Below are 25,560 nucleotides of genomic sequence, written 5' to 3'. Positions count from 1 at the left end.
TGGCTGAGGGAGCCCTGTTTCAGTCCCAGTGTTGGTGTAGGTGGAGGCTTTGGGACGGTGGAGGAGATGTGGAGGCTGGAAAGGGGGCTCGGAGACATTTGGTTGTGTGTGGATGGAGCTCAAGATCTGAGGCCTTGGATGAGCTCCCTAGAAGTGAACACAGAGAATGTGGAATCCAGTGTAAGCCTGGGCATTAGTCTTTGGGGGTCTATGAAAAAGGAAGGTCCAGTAAGAAGTGAGAAGCCCTTAGAAGGCAGGAATCTGACAGTGTGGTGTCCTGGACCCCAAGAAGGGGTTGCTACTTTGTCAGGTTCTGCTCTGTCCTGGTGCACCTCCCAAGGGAAAGAAAGGGAAAAGACCCCTTGGCGATCAGTTGAGAGGAGGGAGGGTCACCCAGTCTCTTATGTTACCACAGCAGAATACAAAATTGTGTAATTTTTAAGGAACAGAAATGGATTTGGCTGATTCTGCAGGGGGAGAGTACAGTAGTGCATGCTGGCATCGGGTGAGCGCCTTTCTGTTGTCATGACGTAGCAGTAGGGACTCTGGAGTACATTGGAGACAAGACAGAAATCTGGCCAGACCCCTCCTTCCCGTGGTGACAGCATTAAGTCGTCTGAAGGGCAGAGCTCATGTCCTGATCACCTTTTAGTAGAGCTCCATGGAAGTTATACCTCACCATGAGCCTGGAGGGCACCTTTGAATCCTGGTGGGAGAAAAGTGAGTACTGTCCTTCTTAATCCAGAGATGTCACCTTGAAGATGTCATTGGGAGTAGAAGGGACCTGTGACCTCTGGTGCTGGACCTTTCTGGTCAGTCACCCAGTAGGACTAGTGATAGGCAAAGCTGGGCTCCACACTGGGGTGGATACTCAGAGAAGCTGAGCCAAGCTCCACATTTGTAGACGTACAGTAGGGTGCTGTGTAACTGGCTCAGAGCTGAGACTCAAGGGCTGTGAGAGTCTGTATGACTGTTTTTAATCTTATTCTTGGGAAGGATCTGGCTTGCACCACTTGTCACAGGTAGGAAACTGAATTGGAGTGGAGCAGAGGGCTCAGTTGCAAGCCTGTCCTGCGATTCAAGATCTCTAGTTCTTGTTTATTCAGTAAAAAAATAATAGGATTTTTTTTTCTTTCTTTTTGGTGGTACCAGAGGATGGCACCTAGGGCATGGCAAATGCTAGGCAAGCACTTTACCGCTCTCAGCCCTTTATACATTTTTGTTCTGTGGTAGGGTCTTGCTAAGTTTCCCAGGCTGGCCCTGAACTTGCATTCCCTTCCCTCAGCCTTCTGAGCATCTGGGATTACAGGTGTGGCTACCACAGCTGGTTGGTTTGTCTTTCTTTGGCTGGGCTGGGGCATGGGGGGTGTCTGTAAATTAGGGGTTGAACCCTAGAATGTGTAACCACTGAGCCACATCCCCAGCCCTTTTTTTTTTTTTTTTGTATGTGTATTTTTATTTGAGACAGGGTCTCATTAAGTTGCTTAAGGTCTTGCTACATTGCTGAGGCTAGCCTTGAACTTGTGATCCTCCTGCCTAAGCCTTGTGAGCCACTGGGATTATAGGCATGTACCATACCATGCTTGGCTGGTTTTTCTTTCTTAAATAAAATCATCACACAATTATTGATGACTTAGTGACCCAGATATACTTATATGTACTTGTATGCTTCTTTTAGTTTTTTTGTTATATCCACTGGTTAATTAATTTATTTGTTCATTTATTCATTCATTCATTTATTTATTCTTTGCTGTTTTGTTATTGTTACTTATAGTGCTTGGATAGAACCCAGGACCTTATTCATGCTAGGTAAATGTTCTACCATTGAGTTGTTTCCTCAGATCCAAGTTTTTATTTTAAATCTGCTATAAGATCTAAAACATATTTGCATACTCTTTTTTTTAAAGAGAGAATTTTTTAATATTAATTTTTTAGTTTTGGGGGGACATAATATCTTTATTTGTATGTGGTGCTGATGATTGAACCCAGCACCGCATGCATGACAGGTGAGTGCGCTACCACTTGAGCCACATCCCCAGCCCTTGCATACTCTTTAAAAATATTTTTAGTTGTAGATGGACCCAATACCTTTATTTATTTATTTATTTTTATGTGGCCCTGAGGATTGAATCCAGTCCCTCAAATGTGCTAGGCAAGTCCTCTACCCCTGAGCTGTAACCCAGCCCTGCACACTTTTTTTTTGTGTTTTGTTTTTGTTTTTGGTATTAGGGATTGAACCCAGGGGCACTCAACCACCAAGCCACATCTCCAGCGCTTTTTTATATTCTATTTAGAGACAGGGTCTCGCTGAGTTGCTTAATGCCTCAGTAAATTGCTGAGGCTGGCTTTGAACTCTCAATCCTCTTGCCTCAGCCTCTCAAGCAGCTGGGATTACAAGCATGCACTACCACATCTGGCTGCACACTTATTTTTAAAGAGCAGTGCATACTAAGTTTTTCAGGCCTACACTTTTTTTTGGGGGGGGGGGTCTATACTTTTAATTGTCCCATTTGGCTGATACCACTGGTATCTCAAAAAATACCTCACTTGCTTAAGAGATGCGTAAACATGGTGAGCTTCAAAGTGGGGAGGTGTGTGTATCCTTGTACTTTTATGCAGTGTTTTGGGGATGCTCATGGACTCGGGTGGGTAGCAGACAGACACTGACCATTGACCTTTCTTTTCCAGGTGCACATTCAGGTTTCCGAGCACAAACATCAAGATAACGTTCACAGCCCTGTCCAGCGAAAAAAGGGAGAAGCAGGAGGCTCCCGAGTCCCCGGTGAAGCCTGTGCAGCCACATATCTCGCCCCTGACCATCAACATTCCAGACACCATGGCCCACCTCATCAGCCCCCTCCCTTCCCCCACGGGCACCATCAGGTAGGGCAGGGACTGGTGGGTGGGTGCTTGTGGGTCCCAGCATGACATCTCCCTTCCCTGCAGGTGACTTAAGCAGAGAAGGATATTCTGAGGGTTTTTAAAATAGTTGAGTTTTAGGACAGTGCTTTCACTTTCTGCATTATAAATATGCAATTCCCACATGTCCCTTATTTTTACTTATGGATTCTTTTTTTTTTTTTTTTAATTTTTTAGTTGTTGATAGAACTTTTTTTAATTAATTTTTTTTTTTAATTTTTAGTTGTAGATGGATGCAGTATCTTTATTTTTTTATTTATGTGGTGCTGAGAATTGAACCCAGTGCCTCATACATGCTAGGCAAGTGCACTAACGCTAAGCCCCAGCCCTAGCCCTTATGGATTCTTTTTAATGGAGTCTAAATTTATGATTTGTGGTATTGGTGTAAAGTCAGAGTTTAATCTGAATGTTTAGTTTCCTAGTTTGTTACTGTTTCATATATTCTGAAAGCTTATACTTTGATTTGGCCATGTTGAGGTAACCAGGTGTTCATTGTGAAGTTCTGAGAGACTGGGCCCCCTCAGCTGCAGAGCGCTCTAAGCACGGCCATGCTGGCTTTCACAGGCAGAACCTGTGACTAGTGCACTGCTGTTAGCTTCATGCAGAGCGTGCAGAGGAGACTGAGGACTATCTTTGTGCTGCTCTTGGAGCATGTTAGGTTGTAGCGCATCGTGTGGGTGAGACTGGGCCAGCCTGCTACATTCTGCTGGTTCTCAAGTGGAGTGGAAGCCAGACAGCTCAAGAGGCTGAGGCAGGAAGATCAAAGTTCAAGGCCAGCTTCAGCAGCTTAGAGAGACCCTGTCTCAAAATAAAATTAAAAGTACTTCTAGGTTCAGTCCCCAGGAGGGGAAGGAAAGAAGGGAACAGAAAAGGCGATCTACAGAATGGGAGAAATACATGCAAATTATATCTGATAAGAGGTTAATATCCATAATAATATAAAGAACCCTGTTGAAAAGTTGACCAAAGGATTTCTCAAGAAGACACACTGATGCCAGTGAGTGCACTGGAAGACGCTCAGTACCACTCAGCAGCAGATGTGCAAGTCACAGCTGCGGCCACACCCTTATGCCCAGGCCACTGTCCAGGGGCAGCACTGTGGCCTGAAGGCACTGCCTTCTCTTTCCACCTTGTGGGACCTGTTCATGACCAAATGAACTAATTGGAACTGTGTGGCAGGTAGACTGAAGCCAGCGAGCCTGCTGCTGAGCACTCAGTGAGCAGTGTGGTGGGAACGGTGGTTCTGAAGGCCACAGGCCGCAGGTTATGGCGAGCTGGATGCCAGCCTTGGATTTGAAGTCAGTCCTGACTCGGCTCCCTCAGTCCCTCCCATCATCGTTGTGTCCCTTCTTTGTCCCGGCACATCCTGCACATTTGTGCTTCCTCAGCTAAGCCCATGGTGGCTCTTCAGCTCCTGCACCTGCACTCCTAGAGGGGCCTGGTCTTCAGACTGTAGTGTACATACCAGGGGAACAGCCTTCCTCTTCCTGCTCCCTTGCCAGACTTCCTGACAGGGTAGTCCTGACATTCAGTAAAGAATGTTTAATGGGTAGGCACATGTGCTGGGCACCCACAGAACTTTGAAGTGCCACCAAAGTGTGGCAACAAGACCCTCCCTGTTCCTTCTCCCTTGTTTCTGCCTCCTGGATCTTCTTTTCCAGTGTTTCTCAAAGTGAGTATTAGGTTTCTTGGTTAATTTTTTCCCAGAAATCTAAATGGTTGCAATGTTTGTCTTTTTCCCCAAACACCTCTGTAACCGAAGGGTTTTGGGGAGAGCCATCTTGGCATCATGCCATCTCAGCAGCTCATTCTTTTCACATAATGTAAGTGGTAACTGCAGAATGAGCATGGCCCAAAGGCACTGCTGCTTCTCGACTCTCCCAGTGCACACAGCCTGTGGTCAGCATGGAGCCCAGGCTTGGGTCCCACCACCCACCTTGTGGGGAAAGTGCCATGTGCTTTTGCTGGTCAGCCCATATTCTGAACTAGCTGGGCTGTGGCCCTGCCCTTCCAGTGTTACCTGTTGTACCCTACTTCAATTCACCATGTACTCTGTGTCCCTAGACCCACCATGTGTCATTTGGGTTCTTGGTAAGTTCTGGAAGAGCCTCAGTTTCTTCACTGGTGAAGATTGGGCCACTGCCCCCAGAGAATTTGTCTTAGAGCTTCACAGGATGACAACACAGAATATCCATGTTGCTTCTTGAGTGATCTGAGTTGCACAAAGAATTATTGATTCTGATACAGATGTTTCTCTCAGTTCTCAAAAGTTTTTGTGTTTTTATTTCCCTGACCTCAGAGCCAGCTATTTATTTATTTATTTATTGGGTCCTGGGGATTCAAATCAAGGGCACTCAACCACTGAGCCACATCCCCAGACCTATTTTGTATTTTATTTACAGACAGGGTCTCAATGAGTTGCTTAGTGTCAGCCTCCCAAGCCACTGGGATTGTAGGCGTGCACCACTCTGCCCAGCTTAGAGCCACTTATTGAAGCATAACATATGTACTCTTTCGTAGGCTAAAGGAACCTTTTCTCTTCCACAGTGCTGCAAACTCCTGCCCATCTAGTCCCCGGGGAGCCGGGTCTTCAGGGTACAAAATGGGCCGTGTGATACCATCTGACCTCAACTTAATGGCTGACAACTCACAGCCAGAAAATGAAAAGGAAGCCTCAGGTGGAGACAGTCCAAAGGTAAGTGTCTTGTAGTCCATCTTGCAGCTGGGCCGGGGGGGGGGGGGGGTATTGTGTACCACTGTCCTGAGCGTGGCTCATGGTGCAGTGATGCAGGCTGATTCTGTGAGCAATTCTCAGTGTTGGCTGAGGCTCTGTCCTTGGCATCTGAGGTCCTGGTGCTCACAGCTCATAGTGCAGTGCTTTAAGAGGCGGGTGGCATTTTAGCTGAGGCAGGCTCACAGACAGCCTGGGAGGGTGCATCTGTCCCTATGTAGACAACGCAGTTGATGACCACACTCTGACCCTGCGTGTTTTTATCCTTCAAAGATTTGTCTAAAGGAAAGAGACAGAAGTTGGTATAAAACAGAAACTTGAAACCACGATGAGTGCCCTAGGGGAACAGTGACTAAGATCTGGTGGCCCAGTCAGAGGCATGTGAAATATTTATCAATGGGGACTTGCTTTTGATATAGAGTAGGTGAAGAATACAGTACAGACTGCATGGTGATGCTTCACGTATGGATCCGTACCATGTGCTGTGTTTGTGTGGAGGGACGTGGCACAGCCCTGGGCATGAGTGAACCACAGCTGTGTACAAAGTGCACACGACAGCCTTCTCTGGTTCGGAACTCCGCCAGCCACAGCAGAAGTGGGGTGCCAAGGAAGCCAGCTGAGTCCAGGCTTTTCCACCTCACGTGGCTAAACTAGTGCTCACCCTACAAAATCTGTTTAGCCAACGTGTGTGTTGTGAACAGCATTTTCAATAAAAATGTTGACAAATGTGTCTAAGAAGCTGTCAAGGAAACACAGCAGCATAAGCAGTGACCCAGTGCTGCGAGGACTCCAACTGAGCCACTTCTCAGCTGAGGGTGCTCACTGCACCTGGCCCTCTCCAGTGTGCTCCCGTGGGAGGCTCAGGCGATGTTAGCCAGCACAAGTAAGACATGGGGGCTTTTGGATGCTGGGGTTTCAGATGGCTTTTCTGTTTGGAGAAGGGCAACAAGAACCCTGGTGCCCACTACCAGCTCCAGAATGCAGCCTGCCCCTTCTGAGACACCAAGTCCTGGCTTAGGTTTATCCTGAAACAGTGTCAGCTATAAACTTAGTGTGAGTACTGTCATCTTGAATGTATTCTTTTGCAAACTGTTATATATTTTAAAAAATATTTATTTTTTGGTGTAGATGGATACAACACAATGCCTTTATTTTTATGTGGTGCTAAGGATCGAACCTGGGTCCTACCCATGCTAGGCGAGCACTCTACTGCTGAGCCACAATCCCAGCCCATATATATATATAGATTTAGTTATAGATGGACACAATATCTTTATTTTATTTATTTATTTTTATGTGGTGCTGAGAATCGACCCCAGTGCCTCATGCATGCAAGGCAAGAGCTCTACCACTGAGCCACAACCCCAGCTCCTACAAACTGGTTTTTTATTTGCCTGCTTTGCTGTTCACTGAGCTGGTGTGTACTGGGCTTTGAACTTGGGCACACAACCACTAAGCCACATCCTCAGCCCTGTGTTGTATTTTATTTAGAGACAGGGTCTCACTGAGTTGTTTTAGTGCCTCACTTTTTGCTGAGGCTTGCTTTGAATTTGTGATCCTCCTGTTTCAGCCTCCCTGAGCTGCTGGGATTGCAGGTGTGTGCCACCGCACCTGGCCGCAAGTGGAATTTTGAGTTGTCACAGTGATACGGGCCACCAGGGCCCTGAGAGACCCAGGACCATGGATGCAATATCTGCCTGAGCTGCCTCAGACCTGGAGTTGGAAACCTGCCTCTGAGTCTTCATACTCACGTCCTATGCAACTGGCTGACATGTGTTGGGCAGTTCTCCCCTGAGAGCTTGGCACTTCCTGTTGGGATGGGCACCTGGGGCTCCCCTTAGATTTGCTCCTCCCACTCCCACTGGCTTGCTCTTTGCCACAGGTCAAAGGTTCAGGTCACATTTCACTGAGCTTGAGCAGCTTTGCCCTGTTTTACTGGTTTTTCTTTGTTTTTGCCATTTGGAAAGAGGGAATGTGTGTCTGTGAGAGAGAGATTTTAATCTTTTCATACCACTCTATACTTTTGTATTTCTTTCCTACATGTTTTTCAAATTTTATTACTTTTTAATATCAAAAACTGAAAATTATCAAAGGAACACTTACAAAAGAGAATCCTGAATTTTAGTTTAAAAAAAGTTATGCTTATTTTAATACTCTGTTTTTGTTTTTTTTTTAATACAGGATGATTCAAAGCCACCTTACTCCTATGCACAATTAATTGTACAAGCGATTACAATGGCTCCTGATAAACAACTCACCCTAAATGGAATTTATACACACATCACTAAAAATTATCCATACTACAGGACTGCGGACAAGGGCTGGCAGGTAAACCACTTCAGCCTGTCAGTGAGGTGTCTGTGCCACGTCTGCAGGTGCTGGTTGATGGGGGGTGGGAGTTAGCTGGTGCCCAGGCTGGTGCAGGTGCAGGTCTAGAGTGCAGGGCTGAAGCAACAGCGGTCCTGGGAAGTCAGGCCTTCGGCTATTACTGGCTTGGAAACTCCTGTGTCTCGATGGGAGGCCTGAGGCCTGTTTCCTTCAGGTCTATGCGTTTCACCTTGGATATCTGAAACAGGGCTTGGAAATCTTGCCCATCCTTTGCTTTGGCAGTCTTCTGCTTTCCTCCCTCCTTGTGCTGAAATACAGCAACTGTAAAGTGCACAAACTGTTTAACCTGAGAATCTTTTCTTCTAAAAATATCTCGAGTCGGCTGGTACATAGAACAGATGAAAGTAGCTGAGCACAGCAGCCACATCTGTGATGCCAGTGACTTGGGAGGCTGAAGCAGGACAGTTGCAAGTTCAAGTTCAGCCTCAGCAACTTAGTGATAACCTTGTTTCAAAAATTAGAAAGGAATGGAGTTGTGTCTCAGTGGTCGAGCACTCCTGGTTTCAATCCCCTATGCTGAAAAAAAAATAAAAATAAAAAAGAGAAGAAATGTATGCTTGTGATTTTTAAAATCATCAAATAACCAGGAATGGCTACAGAATTCCTTTGAGGCTTTGGCTTGCTGAGTGAATGTCTCTTAACAAAAGTGCTGTTGAACCCTAATCCCAGTGTAGTGAGTGGGTAGGGGAGAGGGTTCCTGCTGTCAGTTGAAGGATGGAGATATGTAAACATGTCATAATTTAAAAGATAATAATCTACAAACCATATCCTGGATGTTTCCTTCTTCAGAGGGCTCAGGGTCTTTGGTCATGGGTGGTACCTAGTGAGTCTCCCTTTTCATGCAAGACAGGGTTTCTCAATGGACAGGAAACATTGGATTTGGAGAATAGCTCCATGTGGGTCTCTTAACATTGAATAATAAATTCCAGCCATGTTTGTCATATTTTAATCCATGAGGAAATTTGTATTTAAAACAAAACATAATAAAAAGAACAAAATAATTTAGATGCATGTTCTGGTGACCATGGCTTTGTCAAGGAGGGAAACTCCCCATGGAATGCAGCTCACTCACAGTGCTGGGCATGTGAAGTGCCCTTAGGGCTACATGCAGATTTATTTTTTTTAACATTTTTTTTTTTAGAAGTAGTTGAACATAATACCTTTATTTTGTTTATTTTTATGTGGTGCTGAGGATGGAACCCAGCGTTCTATGGCTGATCCATAACGCCAGCCCCCAGGTTTTTTTTTTTTTTTTTTTTTAATAGTTGGACACAATACCATTATTTTATTTATTTATTTATATGTGGTACTGAGGAGGCGAACACTCTACCTGCCCAGGGTTACATGCAAATTTTACATGTAAAATGCTGATGGTTTGAAATACTGGTTCTTGGGGCTTTGTGGAAACGAGTATTTCTGAAAAGCTTGAGGAGACTTTCGTGTGTCTGGTTCTGTTTCTGTGTGTTTTCCTAACATGCATGGATTTGCGAACTCCTGAGCATTGTAAGTTTTTCTTGCCAGTGGGGGAAGGATGGCACCATATTCGAGTCAGGAGGGGCCTTTTGGGGAGCAGTCTCTTGGGGACAGCAGCCTGGACCACAGGCATCTCAGCATGACCCCTCTGCTGAACTGCTGTTAGCATAGGTTTTTATGGAGATTTTGTTTGTTTGTTTTTCTGCCTACACCACAGTCTGAGAGGGTGGCTATGTCTCTCACCTGAGTGAGGCTGTGCAGGCCGTGTCCTGCCTCCTGTCTCAGGCTGATGACTGGGAGAGGGACTGCCTGCTGTAGACCCCTGAGTTTTGGAGTCTGACCTTGTGTGCTGTTTGTCCTGAGATGGCAGACAGTCGAACTCCCTGTCTCGTATGTGTCAGACCTTGTTCTCACTTCTTCCCTCCTGGCTTAAATCAGAAAGCCTTTCTGTTTTTCCAGCTTAGTTTTCCTTGTCTTTCTGAGAAGGATTTTCACTAGTTTCCCAGGCTGGCTTCTGACTTGCCATTCTCCTGCTCCAGTCTGCTGAATGGCCAGGGTTACAGTTGTGTGATACTGTGCCCTTTTGAGAAAAAAAATAAAAACTGTTAGCATTAAAGTCCATTTTAAAAATGCACATTTCCACCTTGTATCCTGCTTTCTGTGGTGGGAACAGGCCACCGTGGGGTGCTTCTCTGAGCTCTAGTCCAGGTAGCTATGCCTGGCACCTGTCCCTAAGAGGATGTGTTTGGATGCTCCCCATGTCCATCTCAAGCCCTCAGTGGGGGTCCATGACTGCCTCTTAGACTTAGTTTTAGGATTTTATGGATCTGCCTTGGTTAATCTGCAGAGGAAATTCCTGGATAAAGTAAGATGGTCTAAGTAGCTCCATCTGGAAAGGTGGTATATTTATTATGGTCTTTCTGTGAAAATGACATCTTACAATTTTATCATTATAAAAAGTTTGAAGAGAAGCTGGGTCAGTGGCGCACACCTGTAATCCCAACGGCTTGGGAGGCTGAAATAGGAGGATCAGGAGTTCAAAGCCAGCTTCAGCAATTTAGTGAGGCCCTAAGCAACTCAGTGAGACCCTGTCTCTAAATAAACTACAAAATAGGGCTGGGGATGTGGCTCGGTGGTCAAGTGCCCCCGGAGTTCAATCCCTGAACCAAAAAATAAAAAGGTTTGAAGAGACTGGACTCTCACCTTCTGAAGAGATCAGAACTAATGGGGTAGGGGGTGTGCTGTGTGCTCACCTCATCCCTGATCTGGAAACATTCCCACACCACAGCAGGTTTCTGAACACTGTATACGCCTTCACAGGGTGCCCCGTGCTGCATGGGACTTGAACTGGCAGACCAAGCTGCTCTGGTCAGGAAGGCTGGACATACCCAGGGAGGGTAGCACAGTGTGGACCACCCGCTGAGGACTGGGAGCTGGAGTTTGGGAGTGGGTCTTTGCTAGCAGCCCCATCAGGAACGGCATTGGACAAGAACTTTTTCAGTGTTACAGGTCTTCTCTTCATATTCAGCATTTAAAAATAACAAGCCACTTTTTCTCAGAAAACTGATTTCTAGATCATTAGAGTTCAGCATTTGGGCTTGAACACACAGCAGTGGAAAGGAAGAACTCTCATCCTGGGTTGAACCAAGTGGCACAGGCCTTGAGTTACCTTGGGAGTGGGCACTTTTCTGTTTGTGTCTACCTTCAGTGTCTATCATGTCCTCCTGTTTACTTCCTCCTATTTTCCAGAGCTTCCATGGCTGGGAAATCACGGGTGACCCTTTATAAACTGGCATCTTTTGCCTATGGATTGTCACTAAGGGGGCATTAGAGAGGAGGCTAGGACCTCTTATGGTGGTGTTGGTTTGGTTCTGTTAAAGTGGTCAGAAGAGAAGTCACAGCTCCTGACCCCAGGAGCTTGCTGTGCCCCCACAAGTGCTGTTGGTGGTAGCAGAGCTGCCTTGCCTCTGCCATGTCCTGTCCCTGCTCCCCTGCGTAAAGAACCTGACCCTGAAGCCACATTCCCGTTGTGCTTCTGTGTTCCTCCCGGGTCACTGCCTGGGTGGTGGGTGCTGGTGGGTGAGGGAGCTGTGAACCTGCAAGGCACTTGTAAGGCTTCTCCTTTGCACAGGTCTCATCCAGAATGCTTGGGGCCAGGGAGTTTCATATTTTAGGCTTTTTCAGTTTGGGGACATGTGAATACACACCACAAGATCTCCTGGGGGAAGGAGATCACAGTTCATCCTATCCCTACACACCTGCGCACAGCCCCAAAGGGAAGCTGTGTAGTACTTGGGGAGCTCCTGTTTGGCCACGGTGCAGCCCCTGGCCCAGAGTGGGGTCTTGCACGTGGGGTGTCATGTTGATGCTCAACAGTCTCACGTTCTGGAGCGTTTTGGGTTCTGGATTTTTGTACTGGGGTGCCTGAGCCTGGGCTAGCTGTGGCTTTTGCTGGTGTTGCTTCTCTTGGACCACAGTCTTGGAATGTCTGTCTCCTGCTGGTGTAAGAGGGCTGACATGGTGGGCAGATGTTGGTTTCTCTGTCTTTGGATGTTGAGAACAGATGTTTGACTTTCAGAGGAGTTGAGAGGAAGATTGGTTATCAGCTACACCTGGTGACAAACACCATTGCAAGTTTTCTTTGGTTGTTAAAATGTACTAAGTTAGCGGGGCACCATGGCCCACGCCTGTGATCCCAGCAGTTCCAGAGTGTGAGGCAGGAGGATCGTGAGTTCAAAGCCAGCCTCAGCAACTCAGCAAGTCCCTGTCTCAAAAAATAAAAAGGGCTGGGGATGTTGCTCAGTGGTTGAGTGCCCCTAGGTTCAGTCCCTACTACCCTGTCCCCCAAATAAATGTACTAATTCTCAACAAATATGCGTATTTATACACAATCACACCAAACACAGCCAACCTTGCCCCTTTGTGCTGCCCATGAGAAAACTCAGATCCACAGGGGCCAGAGGCCTTAATTCCATCCTGTGACCAGTTAGAATTTTGAATGGTCCCTGAGATTGTTTGTGCAGTAATATTTGATATGTGTTTGCTTTCCTAGCTGCCTTTGACAAATCAGAATTTCAGGCCATGGGTAGCAGTTCTAACTGTAAGATTGATTGGGGGGGATTTAGGAATGATCTTTGAATAGCCCCAAATTTTATTTTGAGTTATTACCACTTTGAAAATTTGTAGAAGTTTAAAAGTGTAAATGCATGGAATGTTTATTGATCTTTGACTTTGGTCCCCTTTGGCTTCTGGTGTTCCTGGGTCAGGCCACAGTGGGGGAGCTTCCCTTGGAGTTCCTGTGGTAGGCCTAGAGCTGGGACCTTCTGAAGTAGAAGGATGGACTCGTTGAGGGGGGTTTCTTCCTGTGCGTCTGTGTCATGACTGTGCTTGTGGACGCACTTTACAAACAACGCAAGTGTCTGTTACTAGAAAAGTGGCCGCAGTGATGGTGCCAAGCTTTTGCCAGTTTGTTGAATACTCTGTACCAGATCAGTGCACTTCAGATGGCATGGCAGATTCTATAAGCTAACTCTGGCAACATGGTATTGTGAAGGGGTGACTCAGGTCTGTGTCTCTGAACAGGGAAAACTAGCAGTGAGGTCTTGGCTCTGCCTGGGAGAGGCTAGGTGGTGGCAGCAGTGGGCCTCGGTTTCCTACCCTGGGAGTTGGAGGTGGGGAATGGCTTCTCTCTGTGCTGCAGGCCTCACCCTGACCCAGTGCCTGCCTGCCTGCCTGCCTGCATGCAGCTCAGGAGCTTCATGAGCTGTGCCCCCCACTCCGTCTGAGAGGTCGAACCCAGGGCCCAGTCTGCGCTGAGCCGTGCTTACAGGGAGGGCTGCTCCCCCAGCACAGGACTCTTGCTCTGCAGGAGCTGTTCCCCCAGGTTTCTGCTTTGCAGGCCCAAAAACTAGGGCACATTTTTGTTTCTCAGCAAAGAATTATATGAATTCTACGTATTTTTTTATGTTTCATAGAATTCAATTCGCCACAATCTCTCTCTGAACCGTTATTTCATCAAAGTCCCGCGTTCCCAGGAAGAACCAGGCAAAGGCTCCTTCTGGAGGATAGACCCAGCCTCTGAGAGCAAACTGATAGAGCAGGCTTTTAGGAAAAGACGGCCTAGGGGCGTGCCTTGCTTTAGAACCCCTCTGGGACCGCTCTCGTCTAGGTAAGGAAAAGGGACCTCAGACCTCACCTGTGGTCCTAAACTCCTTCAGTGGACTGGGAACGTCCTCTTCTGAACACGAAGGGACTGCCAGGTGCATTTTGATTAAATGCTGGGATGGGGATTTGGAAAAGTGTTGGATGCTCTGCCCTGCGGTTCCTCAGGCTCCTGTACCTCAGCAATGAGGCAGCGGGATTGCGAGGCCTTGCTTTCCTTTGGCATGTGGACAGTTCTCTAAAACTACCCTTTAGCTGCTTAAACTCAAGATTGTTTATTTGCCTGATTTTTAAACCACCCATTTTTAGCTTCATTAATAATCTTGTTTTTAAGCCCCCCCCCCAAGAAAAACACACATGAAGTGTAAGTCTTAAAGCCCCCAGCTTGCCCACTGTCTGACTGCCCAGGGTGATGGTGCCCCAGATGCCCGAGCCTCCCTGAGCACACAGCTCAGCTCACCAGGTCAGACTCATGGAACTGCAGTTAGTGGGCAGAAGACAGAGGACACTGTTTTGCAAAGTGAACTCATTAAGACAACAGTCCCTCTCCATGAGGGATCACTGTAAAGGATGTTATCTTGTTTTGGTGACTCAGGAGTGCCCCAGCCTCTCCCAACCATGCGGGAGTGCTATCTGCTCACTCCAGTGGTGCCCAGACCCCTGAGAGCCTGTCACGTGAAGGTTCGCCAGCCCCCCTGGAGCCTGAGCCCAGCACCTCACAGCCCAAACTCGCCGTCATCCAGGAGGCCCGGTTTGCCCAGAGCGCACCAGGTGAGTGCACTTGGGGGGAAGGGTAGTCAGATGCCCAGGCCAGCAGAGAGGATGCTGCCAAACTCACCATAGAGGCCACTCTGCCTTGTGCTTACTGCTAGGTACCTGAGTGTTAGGTTGTAGGCTTTGAAAATTCTAATAACAGTGGGAGTGTTTAAGAAAGCCAGCGGAGGTTATTTAAATGGTACTATATGTAGGTTCATGAACTAATTTAGAATTTACCTGTTTCTCAGAGAGTTGCTTTGTCATTCAGAACTCCATAAAATGATTTCACCCCCACCAAAAGCACCATGTAGGTTGAACATACTAGAGGCTGATTGGAAGCAGAAACGTGCCCACTTAGTAGGTGAGCACTGTACAGTTTATTTACAATGTCATGTGTGCCCTGGTGAATTTAAAAAAAAAAAAAACAACATATAAACAGTGTGAAAATGTCCAATCAAAACTGCAGTGGTAGGGAGACATGCGTTTCCCCCAGTTGGGGTTCCGGCCACACTCGCCTGGAGAACACTCTTCCCTTCCCACCCATCTATAGCATCCATCATCTGTGTGTTTCTTTAGTCTAAGCCCCACAACCAAAAAGGGCAGATGGTTGGGGCAGAGGCTCTGTGACAGCCCAAGTCAGCTGCAGAGTGTCCTGCTTCCTGCCAGGTGAGCTGGTAGACCTAGGCAAGTGTGGCACCTGTGGCCTGGCCCTCACTGTTTATCAGTGTTCTCAGGGGAAAGACCTGGGGAAAGCTGTTATCAGGAGTTGTAATAGAGTCAGTTGCATTTTTAGCAACTGGATGTGGGAATTAAATATCCCTCTTAAGACACCACACCTTTCTTACAAGGCAGAGCGGGGTCACATCCGGTGCTGAAGGGTAAAGTCTGTGCTGTGTGTGAGTGCTGAGTGTGGGAAGGTGTGCGGAGCAGAACCTGCTAGCCTCAGCCCTGCCTCTGCCTGCTGTCCACAGGCTCGCCCCTGTCCGGCCAGCCTGTCTTGATCACCGTCCAGCGGCAGCTGCCCCCTGCAGTCAAGCCTGTCACCTACACTGTTGCAACTCCGGTGACCACCTCCACCTCTCAGCCGCCTGTCGTGCAGACAGTCCATGTAGTCCACCAGATACCAGCAGTGTCGGTCACCAGCGTGGCTGGGCTAGCCCCAGCAAACACATACACAGCTGCTGGCCCAGCCGTGGTCACTCAGGCGGCCTTGCTGGCCCCTCCTAAGGCAGAACCACAGGAGAATGGAGACCACAGGGAAGTCAAAGGTGAGCACCAGAGAGGCAGCTGCGATGTCCACGGGAGCTCAATGCGCAGCCTGGTTTGAAAGAGGTTTCTGATTTTTTGATTTAAACTGGTAAGATTTTTTATCAGCAGTTCAATAATATTAGTGGATGTTATTTCTGCTTTTTCTTTTATTTTAGTGAAAGTGGAGCCCGTTCCTGCAATTAGCCACACCACGCTGGGTGCTGCCAGCCGGATCATCCAAACACCACAGGCCACCCCAGTCCAGACAGTCACCATAGTGCAGCAAGCCCCTCTTGGTCAGCATCAGCTTCCGATAAAAACTGTAACGCAGAACGGAACCCATGTGGTGCCCATGCCGGCTGCCGTGCATGGCCAGGTGAACAATGGTAAGAAGTGCCATTTGCTGTGTCCTTTGCTGGGCTCTGAGGCTGGGAGCCCAGGCCCTTCTGGAAGGAGGCAGTCTGTATCGTGGTGCTGATTTGGCACTGGTTTTGTCTGCGGATGCAGCTGCATTTCTGTGCTGTTGGAAACGCAGCCACACAGAGAAGCAGGAGCTAGTGAGGGCCGGGCTACTGTGGGACTCCTTTGCAAAGCCCATCTGAGACGAGAAAAGAGCTGCTCAGCCCTCCAGACAGAAGAGCTCCTAGGTGCTGCCTAGGAGTGACCTGAAACTTGGGTAGTGGAACTAGTGTCTTGAATATCCTTGTGCCTTGCTGTGGTTCATCTGCTGAGTGGCGACTTATGCACTGCGTTGCTTGAAAATGGTGGAAGTAGAGAATGCTGCTTTGTGACCTCTTTGCTCTGAAAGCCCTTTGGAGGCCCACACATGGGGTGCACTCCAGCGTGTTCTGACAGGTGTAGAGGCCTCAGAACCCTCAGGAACACCAAGCTGCCAGCCCTATCCTGCCCTGTGGAGCTGTTATGGAAGGAGCCCTGGCTTGATGGTGAGGCCACTCAGAAGTAGGGTCCTTGGGGTGTGGCTGAGTGGCAGGCACAGTGCTTGCTTAGCATGCCTGTGACCCTGGATTTCATCACTAACTCCACACACCAAACCAAAGGCATTTCAGCAGTGGGGAGCACTTGCTCTCTTGCATGGGCACACGTGGCACCATGGTGCCGTGGTAGCACATGCCAGCACCCCACACCTGAAGCAGTAGTCCTGGGTCAGAAACAGGGCACCTGCACTTGCCTCTCTGTGATTCAGAATGCCGTCTGTCCCTCCCAAGCCTGCAGAACATGTGGATAATGCCTTTTCTGGGGAAATCGACAGCCTGTGCATTCTCAGATCAGTGGGCACTGCCTGCTCCCTTGGCCCGCATCTCCTGCTCTGGCCACATGCTTCCTTCTGAATAGCTGAGGTCACTGTGGCTTGATGTAGCAGACCTGGTGGCCCTCTCTGCAGGCAGCCAGAAGTGGAATGAAGTGAAGGGGGCGTCAGTCTATCCTGGGTTTTGTTGTCCTTCCCAGCTGTGGGCTCTGTGCAGCCCAGGGCTTGACCAGGCAGAACAACTGTGCCCAGGAACATGCATTTCCCAGGTGCCAGGTCCACCCTGTGGCAGGGAACAGCTCCAAAAGCCTTCTGTGTCTGCAATTGACACCTGTGTCTCTCAGTTCGTTTAAGTTGGTAACTAATGTTTCTCATTTTAAATTTAAGCAAGGAATTTAATTTTCCACTATTAAATACTGATGTTTTAAAGGTGAAGTCCTGCATCCTCATCGGCACCCACTGTAGCACCCTGGGTGTGGCTGTGGTGTGCCGCCTCTGGTCCTGCTCCTTCCCCTCCTGTCTGTGAGTTTGTGCTGCTCAGAGCCTCTGCCTGTCTTTTCTCTCTCAGCAACAAAATGTAGACCTAAACCCTAAAAATGGAGTGGGAATAGAAGGATTGACAACAGTACTGCAGAGCTAATCAAAACCAAAAATCATTTTTTTAGGCAAAAACTATTTTTTAAGGAAAGTATGTTGTTTCATTTTTTGTTCTTAGCATAGTTTTACTTTGTGGAACCAAAACTTCTGAATATCTGTGGTGTCATTCGGAACCTGAAAACATCTGTTCACAAATGAGCTGTGCAGTTTGATCACGTTTGGTTTTTTGCAGTGCTGACACATGCTAGGCAAGAGCTGTATACTGAGCCACACACCCATCTCTTTTTTTCTTAGCCAGGGTCTTGCTAAGTTCCGCAGGCTAGCCTTGAACTTGAGATCCTCCTGCTTCCGCTCCCACAGTCGCTGGGGTTACAGGTCTGTGCCCGTGCACCTGGCTCATAATTACCTTTTGACATCAGACTTTTCTTTGCCTGAATTACACAGTGTCCACATCTCTTCTCTCTTCCACTCTGACCTCCGCTGCTCATCTGTGAAGCAGGGCATAGAGCCCTCTTACAGAGCCTTGTGGAAGAGCTCTTGAATGTCTGCCCTGAGCAAAGCACTTCCACTTCCTCCATGGCCAGCAGCACTGTAAGGGGCATGACCAGGCTGCTCCTAATCTCTGCAGGCAGCGGGTAGCCCCGTGCCTTCCTGCTGTCAACACTGAGAGCCCTGGTCCATCCTGGAGAGGAGGGGGTAGAAAATGCTGAGTTCTTTGCACTTGCAAGCCCACAGTCAGCTGCTGCTGCACACGCCAGGACAGCATGAGGTGCTCCATCAGGGGAACCCTGGACGGGAGTGGAGGAGAGGCAGCACTCTCTGGGAGCCTGGCTCGGGTTCACACAGTGTGGGCACTCTGTTCTAACACACTTGCCCCAGAGGTGGGGGCCTCTGGGGCAGACAGGCCAGGAGAGGGGCTGGAGCAGTGACAGATGTCACACAGCGGCTGAATGTCTGGTTGAAGGCCAAGGCACAGGGAACACCTAGTTGTCCCTCTCTTGCCCTTGAAATTCGCTCCTGGGAAAAGAAAGCAGCATCTGTTAACTCCTTGTTGTTGTTGTCGTCGTCATTGTTGTCGTTATTTTGGGTGCTGAAGATTGAACTGAGGGGCACTATCACTGGGCTGCATTCCCAGCACTTTTTATTTTGAGACAGGGTCTTGATCGCCCAGGCTGGCCTGGAACTGCAGTGCTCCTGCCTCGGCCTCCTGCTTCTCTGGGATTGCAGGAGTGACCGCTGTGCCCAGCCTGTTTTGTCTTTTAAACGTCATATTGGTGTGAAGTGGCCCCAAGACAGTGGCTCTGACTTTTGCTTCTCTCGTGGCTGGGCATGTTGAGCACTCTCCCAGGCGTCTGATGGGTGCTCTGTTGGCACCTCTGCCCATGCTTCAGTTGGGTTGTCGTTTTGCTGCTGAGCTGTGTGTGGGTCCCTTCATGTGTTCTGAGAGCTGCATAGACCCTCGTCAGATACAAAATTAAGTAGTCTTCTCTCCTTCTGTGGGCTTTTCACTTCCTAATATCTCCTAACAGCTTTTGATTCTGATGAAGTCCGGTTTACCTTATTTTTTCTCTCGTTTCTTGTGCTTGGTGTCATATCTATGAAATCACTGCCAGATTTGGGGACATGAAGACTTTCTCCTAGCCAGGCATGGTGGTACAGCGCTAGGTGCGGAAGCAGGTGGGAGGAGGAGAGGGGCAGGCCAGGTCTGTGGTGGGTGCCTTTCCCAGTGACTTGGGGGCTGAGGCAGGAAGAGCTCACTTTCCAGGTCAGCCTGGGCAATGGAGCAGCAGCCTGTCTCCAAACGAAGATTTTAAAGCACAAACTGGGATGTGACTTGGTGGTAGAGCACCCCTGAGGTCAATCCCACCACACTCCCCCGTCACCAGTGCCTCCGTGTCTTCTCCTGGAAGTGGGTGTTCTGCTTCCTTTGGGCCTGGGCTGCCCTGTGTGCTGGCCAGGGCCCCACTGTGCCTGTGTCCCTCCCTCATGTTGGAAACAGCCACAGACACATGCTCTGTTCTGCCTGTTTCCTTGATCTTTATGTCATCTTCATGCTGATACCACAGTTTTAATTACTGTAGCTTTGTAGCAAGTTTTAAAATTGGGAAGTGAGAATCCTCCACCTTTGCCCTCTTTTTTCCAAGACCAAATAGGCTATTCTGGGTGCCTTGGAATTCCTTGTGACTTTTAGGATCATAATTTCACTTCAAAAATGCTGTCAGGGGCTGGGGATGTGGCTTAGTGGTAGCGTGTTTGCCTAGCATGCATGGGGCACTGGGTTCAGTTCTCAGCATCACATTAAAAAATAAATAAATAAAATAAAGATATTGTGCCCAACTAAAACTAAAAAATATATATATTTATATATATATATATATATATATATATATTTTTTTTTTTTTAATGCTGTCAGGCCGCACAATGATAGGCCCAGTACCCTTCTATTGTCAACACTTGTGCATTACATGTCTGTTATCCCAGCCACTCCGGAGGCTGAGTCAGGAGGGTTGCAAGTTCAAGGACAGCCTCAGTAATCTTAGGCCTCATTTCAAAATTTAGATTTAAAAAAAAGTGCGGGAATGCTTTTTGTTCCACCACTGAGCTACATGCTTAGCCTTTTTTATTTTGAGACAGTGTCTCACTGAGTTGCTGAAACTGGCCTCAAACTTGTGATCTTCCTGCCTCAGCCTCACAAGTTGCTGGGATTATAGGCATGCTCCATTGTGCCTGGCTTCAAAATAATTAGAAGGTGGGAGCCTGGGGATGTAGCTCCAAAAAAAAAAAAGAAACTTTGGGGTTCTGAAAAGGTTGTGATAATGCAGTCTTGTTGAGAATGTCATTACCTGGCCGTGTTAACGAGTCTCTGAGCATAGCCATGGGCTGTCTCTGGTTATTTCACCAAAGTATTGTGTTTTTCCCATTTTTCCTTATGGAAGTGTTTTTTTATCTCCCTTTTCGGTTGTTCATTGCTGTAGTATAGAAAAACAGCTGACGTTTGTGTGTGATCTTGGACCCTGTGACTTCACTGAATTCATTTACAAGCTATAGTATTTGGTTTGTATTTGTATTTTGGCTTGTTTATGTTCATTCACATTTTCTAAAATATAAGATTGCATCATCTTCCAAAAGAGACAGTTTACTTCCTCTCCCGTTTGTTTGGATTTTTTTTTTTTTTTTTTTTGAGCCTGGGCCCCCTTGGGCTGGCCTGGGCCTCCTGGGCTGTAGCCACCTCCTGCCTCAGCTCCCTGTTGCTGCCCTGCTCCTTGCCAGGGTCTTCCTCCACCTCCCCCAGGCTCTGGCCGGAATGCAGCCCACAGGAGCAGGGGTGGGAACATGCGGGCCGCCCTGTCTCTGTATGGACCCTACTGTGCCACCGTCTCTCTCTGTGTGGACCCCATTGTGCCACCGTCTCTCTCTGTGTGGACCCCACTGTGCCACTGTCTCTCTCTGTGTGGATCTCACTGTGCCAGGACATCTCCTGTTCCTGTCCATGAGGGTCTCCACCTGAGAGAGTGCTGAGTCCTGCCACATGCTTTTCTCCTGATGGACATAGCAGTTGTGTGAACCACCCTCATGTTCTTGGGTAGATTGCATTTGGCCACTGTGTGTGCCCTGGTGGACCTGCCTGCTGGGGCCGCGGAGGTGTCCCACTTGTGTTCTTGAAGGGCACTGGGCTGTCCTCTGCCTGTGTGGTATCGCTGCCTCAGTCGCTCCCTTCCCTCCTGTGTGTGGACGGTGTCAGTTCTGCATGTTTGGTAAAGGGCTGGGCCAGGCCAGGGTGGATCACTGGCTAGCACACGTGGCCCTGGTTCTACCCGAGACCAAACAACAGAGCAGCAGCATCAAGCCACTGCCAGGCTCCCAGGGTTGGCCACCTGATCCAGGCCTTACTGCTTAGGGGCTTCTGTCAGTCGGTCACTTTACCTCTTCATGGGTCAGGCATAGAGTCTACCCGTTTTTGCCATTGATGACAGTCTGGCATTTGAAGCCTGAGAACCTTTTATTCAGCTGTTTGACGTCTGCCAGTGACTCAGGAGCACCTGAGATCCTCCACATGCTCTGGGGTTTGAGCTCCCATGAGACCACTTTGATTTTGTCCTCCTGTGGTCTCTGCTTCGTTCTGTCACCTCAGTACTTAGAGATTGTTAGGCACTCATTTTCAACACCAGCCCTACATAAAGTCAGTGTTTCCGTTATTCATACTGAAAATTCAGTGGATGTGACCTGGCTTTCTTCTGCTTGGCACAGGCCACAGCACTTGCAAACACCTCCACCTGTGGGACAGCAGTCTTCGCAGGGGGACCCCATGGAGGTCCTGCCCAGCAGCTCTTCCTGATCAGGGTTGCCCCCTTCCCACCCACCCACCCACCTCACTGTGCTGCTCCTGGCAGTTTGGAGCCCACCGTGTAGGCCTGCATGCCCAGGGCCTGTGTTCAGGCGCACAGCCTGTCCACCTGGAGCTGGAGGAGAGTGCAGCCCAGGCCCAGATCCCAGGCCTGTGCAGACCTGAGCCTTCTAGCTCTCTGGAGAGGTCTGTTGGGACCCTGGCCCTTTGGCCTCTGCCTGGGGGGAAAGGGGTGGGAGAAGGCTGTCAACCTGCTGCAAGCCCCAGGGATCTTGCAGGTGGCTCCAGCCTTGTCCTGGAGTTATTGTGGCACAGTGAAACATCCTGTCCTTGAGTTACATGCTACATTTCAGCCCCAGGGGGAAGGTGTGGTCCTGTTCCCTCTGCCCACACCCCTGCCCCTTGTGGTGGGTTGGGGCTGGTGCTACACCCAAGCTGCATTATGAGACCCACCAGCTCTTGTGCCCACGCCCCAGGAGGAGAGCCCTGCATGACCAGCATGGCAGTCAGCCATGGTGTCTGTGGATGCTGCCCAGGTAGGGGCACCTCTACCAGGTTTTGGGAGAGGCAGGTCTGTGGCCAGGCCACCCCCGCCCTGCCCCTTGACGTCCTATTCCTGGCTGCCTGGATTGCACATGGTGCTGGTCCCATCTTTGAAGATAGACCTACACGCTGGCATTTATTTGCTCTCCAAAATCTGTATTCAAAGAACTGCTGGAGTCGTGTTGTTAGGGGTCCATGAGTGCACGTTTGCATGTGGTAGATCACTGGCTAGCATGCCTTTACCTTTTTGTACTTTGGTTGATGGTTTTGCTGAGCTGGTGTCACATCATCCTAGGTGCAGATGGCTATTGTGTTCCTCAGAGCATGAGTTCTGGCCAGGTGTGAGCCACAGTCTATTGGCCAGGTCAACACCAGGCTTGCCACTGCGTTGGACAAGGTGTCTTCAAACAGATGGGTGCAAAACTAGAGAACCAGTTAATTGATGTGATGAACCCTGTGGCGAGAGGTGCCACAGCAGGTGTGTGCATCTGCCCTGAAGCTGTCACTGCTCCAGTGGACTCTGTTGTGCAGGCTGTTAGGGGACTGTCCTGGGTGCCTTTTCTGCCCTGGGGCAGTGAGTTAGACCTCTAGTCCAACTCAGATGGGAAGGTGGGCCTTGTGTGCGTGTGCTGCTCCTCTGGGCACAGCACAGCCCTGCCCCTGGTGACTAGGTGGAATGTCCCAGCAACAGCACTGTTCCTGAGCCCGACAACAGTGCTGACCCACAGGTGGGGCCCCTTAGAAAACCTGCAGGTGCTGTAGCGGAGGCCTACAGGGCAGGCACAGGCCAGTGGGAGGCAGTGTTTCTCCTGCTTTGGATGTCCTTGGATGTCCTTGGCATAGGGGGCAGTGTCTGGGGAGGGGGCTCCTGGCTGGGTCCTGGGCGGGGCTGGGGGCGGGGCCTGGGCTTCCTGGCTGGGTCCTGGGCGGGGCCGGGACCTCCTGGGTGGGGCCGGGGCCTCCTGGCTGGGTCCTGGGTCCTGGGCGGGGCCTCCTGGCTGGGTCCTGGGCGAGGCCGGGGCTCTGACGCGCTGCTCCTTTCAGCCTCGGCGAGCCCTCTGCACATGCTGGCGACCCACGCGTCGGCCTCGGCGTCCCTGCCCACAAAGCGCCAGAATGGTGACCAGGCCGAGCAGCCGGAGCTGAAGCGGATCAAGACGGAAGACGGCGAGAGCTTCGTCATCGCCCTGAGTGTGGATGCGCCACCAGCAGCCGTGAGGGAAAAGGGCGTCCAGAACTAGCGCGGAGCCTCCTCGCCCCGCAACTCCGCGGTGCCAAAGGAGGCGCCGCCCGCGCCCGGGCCGACCCGGACCCGGCGGCCTTAACACTCCGGGCCGCGGCCGCGAGCCACCCGTGAGGACCAGCGGACTTGGCGGCCTCGGCTCCCGTGGCCGCCCGCGCCGAGCCGAGCGGTGACCTGGACGCGCCCGCGCCGCCCCGTGTGTCCCTCCTGTCGACTCTGTCCCTGCGTCACTGTCCCGCCTCCGTGAAGACGGCGCCCGGCCGGCAGGCGCAGAGGCCAGCAGGAGGCCGCCGCCGGGAATGTCCAGCGTCATCACCATAACATTATTTATTTAAATGTAGTTATTTTGGTATTTAATTTTTTTTAAAGAGGAAAAGAACCTGTATTTTCCTGGTGGGATGAAATGGCAGAAGGCGTGTCCAGGCAACTCGGCGTCATCGACACGAAGACCAAACCAGCGGCGCCCCGCGGGCCGACGGTCCCCTCCCGAGGCCCACCTCGCACCGGGACGGCCGCAGGGTCGCCGCGGTCGGGTGGTGAAGGTGGACGGGCCGCCTCTGCTCCAGGACTGAGGAAGGGCCCCTGCACGGCCGCCCTCGGCCTCCCGCCCACTGCCCCCCGCTGCCCAGCAGCTCCGCAGCGTCCCGCTCTGCAGAAGTCTCTGGCCTCTGCCAACCTCCAGCTCCCTCAGGGACTGCAGCCTGCAGCAGCTCTGCCCTGAGCCAGCCCGGCGCAGGCGAGCCCGGCCCGGATCACAGCCAGTGAAGGCAGCAGTGTCCACGCGGGCCTGCTGTGCTGGGCGCCCCGGAGGAGAGGGACAGTCTCTTAAGTAAGTCCAGACTTCTGTCCTAGGAAGTAGAGTGGTGATCTGTGTGCAAAGATTGAAATTTTTAAAAAGTACCAAGTTCCTAAAATTCAATAAAATATTTTTATTAATTTTAGTTGAACGGCGCATCGTCTTCTTGTGGAAGCACCAGAGGTGCGGCTGGCAGGGCAGGGCTGGCAGGCCTCTGGCCCTGGGTGGCCCTGTGCTGCTGTGGCTTCTGCAGGCAGCCTCAGCCTGGGGAAGGCCGGCACTGGTCTGCAGCCCATCGAGCAGGTCAGCCTTCCTGAAGGTGCTGGTGCTGCCCACTTGCCCCATGCTGTCCTTCACTGGAGCCTGGGCACACATCACACTCTGGGCTCCCCTGCAACAGGGTTCCTGGAAGGTGCAAGGTTCAGGTTGGTACAGTTCCACCAGGCAAATAGGACAGTCCGTCGTCCTGCCCAGGGGTCCTGTGCTTACTGTGGGGCAGCCCCCACTTTCAAGACACTAGGACCCGTGAATGCTTTCCTCCCAGCAGTTGCCTGGCCTCTGGGGATGTGCTGTTCAGGGACCCGGTACACAAGGCGGGAGTAGGCCTTGGGGCAGTGCCGCTGCAGCTGCGGGGCCTGTGGAGATGGCAGGGGAGCCCAGCAGACAGGAAGACTGGGCCAGACATTAAAGCCATGAGTAGCAGTGGAGGGGTGGAGCGCTGGCACAGGAGGGCTCCTGGGCAGGCAGCAGACTGTGACCTGCACAGCCCTTTACTGGGTGGGACCAGGAGTGGGAAAGTGGGGCACAGGGCCCGAGGAGCTGAGTTCCTCCACGCTCCCCATCTCCCTCTTCTGTCTACTCTGGCCCCAAGCAGGACCCAGTCTCAGGAGTGGGAAGACACAGAGAGGTCAAGACCTGAGCCTCTGGCCTGGAAGACTGATGGTGGCCAGGGTGAAGGCCAGTCAGAGTGATGCCAGGAGCCAGCACAGCAAAACACCCCAGGGGCCCGGGCAGGTGGGCACAGGAAGAACTACAGCAGGACTCCATAGAGTGGAGCTGCCTGCCAAAAGCCACGTCTCCAGGCTGCACACAG

General features: G+C 50.3%; 1 protein-coding gene across 1 annotated transcript in view; it reads left to right on the top strand.

Moving 5' to 3' along the window:
- Foxk2 (forkhead box K2) overlaps window positions 1–24,612 on the top strand; it is a 56,252-nt gene extending 31,640 nt beyond the window's left edge. Inside the window, exons 2-9 of the mRNA XM_021721229.3 lie at window positions 2,689–2,883; window positions 5,467–5,614; window positions 7,832–7,978; window positions 13,486–13,679; window positions 14,268–14,443; window positions 15,400–15,696; window positions 15,853–16,062; window positions 23,473–24,612. Of these exons, the coding sequence (XP_021576904.3) occupies window positions 2,689–2,883; window positions 5,467–5,614; window positions 7,832–7,978; window positions 13,486–13,679; window positions 14,268–14,443; window positions 15,400–15,696; window positions 15,853–16,062; window positions 23,473–23,669 (1,564 nt within the window). The 3' untranslated portion in view covers window positions 23,670–24,612. The remainder of the gene's footprint in view (window positions 1–2,688; window positions 2,884–5,466; window positions 5,615–7,831; window positions 7,979–13,485; window positions 13,680–14,267; window positions 14,444–15,399; window positions 15,697–15,852; window positions 16,063–23,472) is intronic.
- Window positions 24,613–25,560: the final 948 nt, after the last annotated feature.

The sequence above is a fragment of the Ictidomys tridecemlineatus genome, chromosome 3 (assembly GCF_052094955.1).
Source record: "Ictidomys tridecemlineatus isolate mIctTri1 chromosome 3, mIctTri1.hap1, whole genome shotgun sequence".
Classification (NCBI taxonomy): domain Eukaryota; kingdom Metazoa; phylum Chordata; class Mammalia; order Rodentia; family Sciuridae; genus Ictidomys; species Ictidomys tridecemlineatus.
The sequence above is the reverse complement of the archived record's forward strand: the minus strand, read 5'-3'. Positions and strand labels throughout refer to the sequence as shown.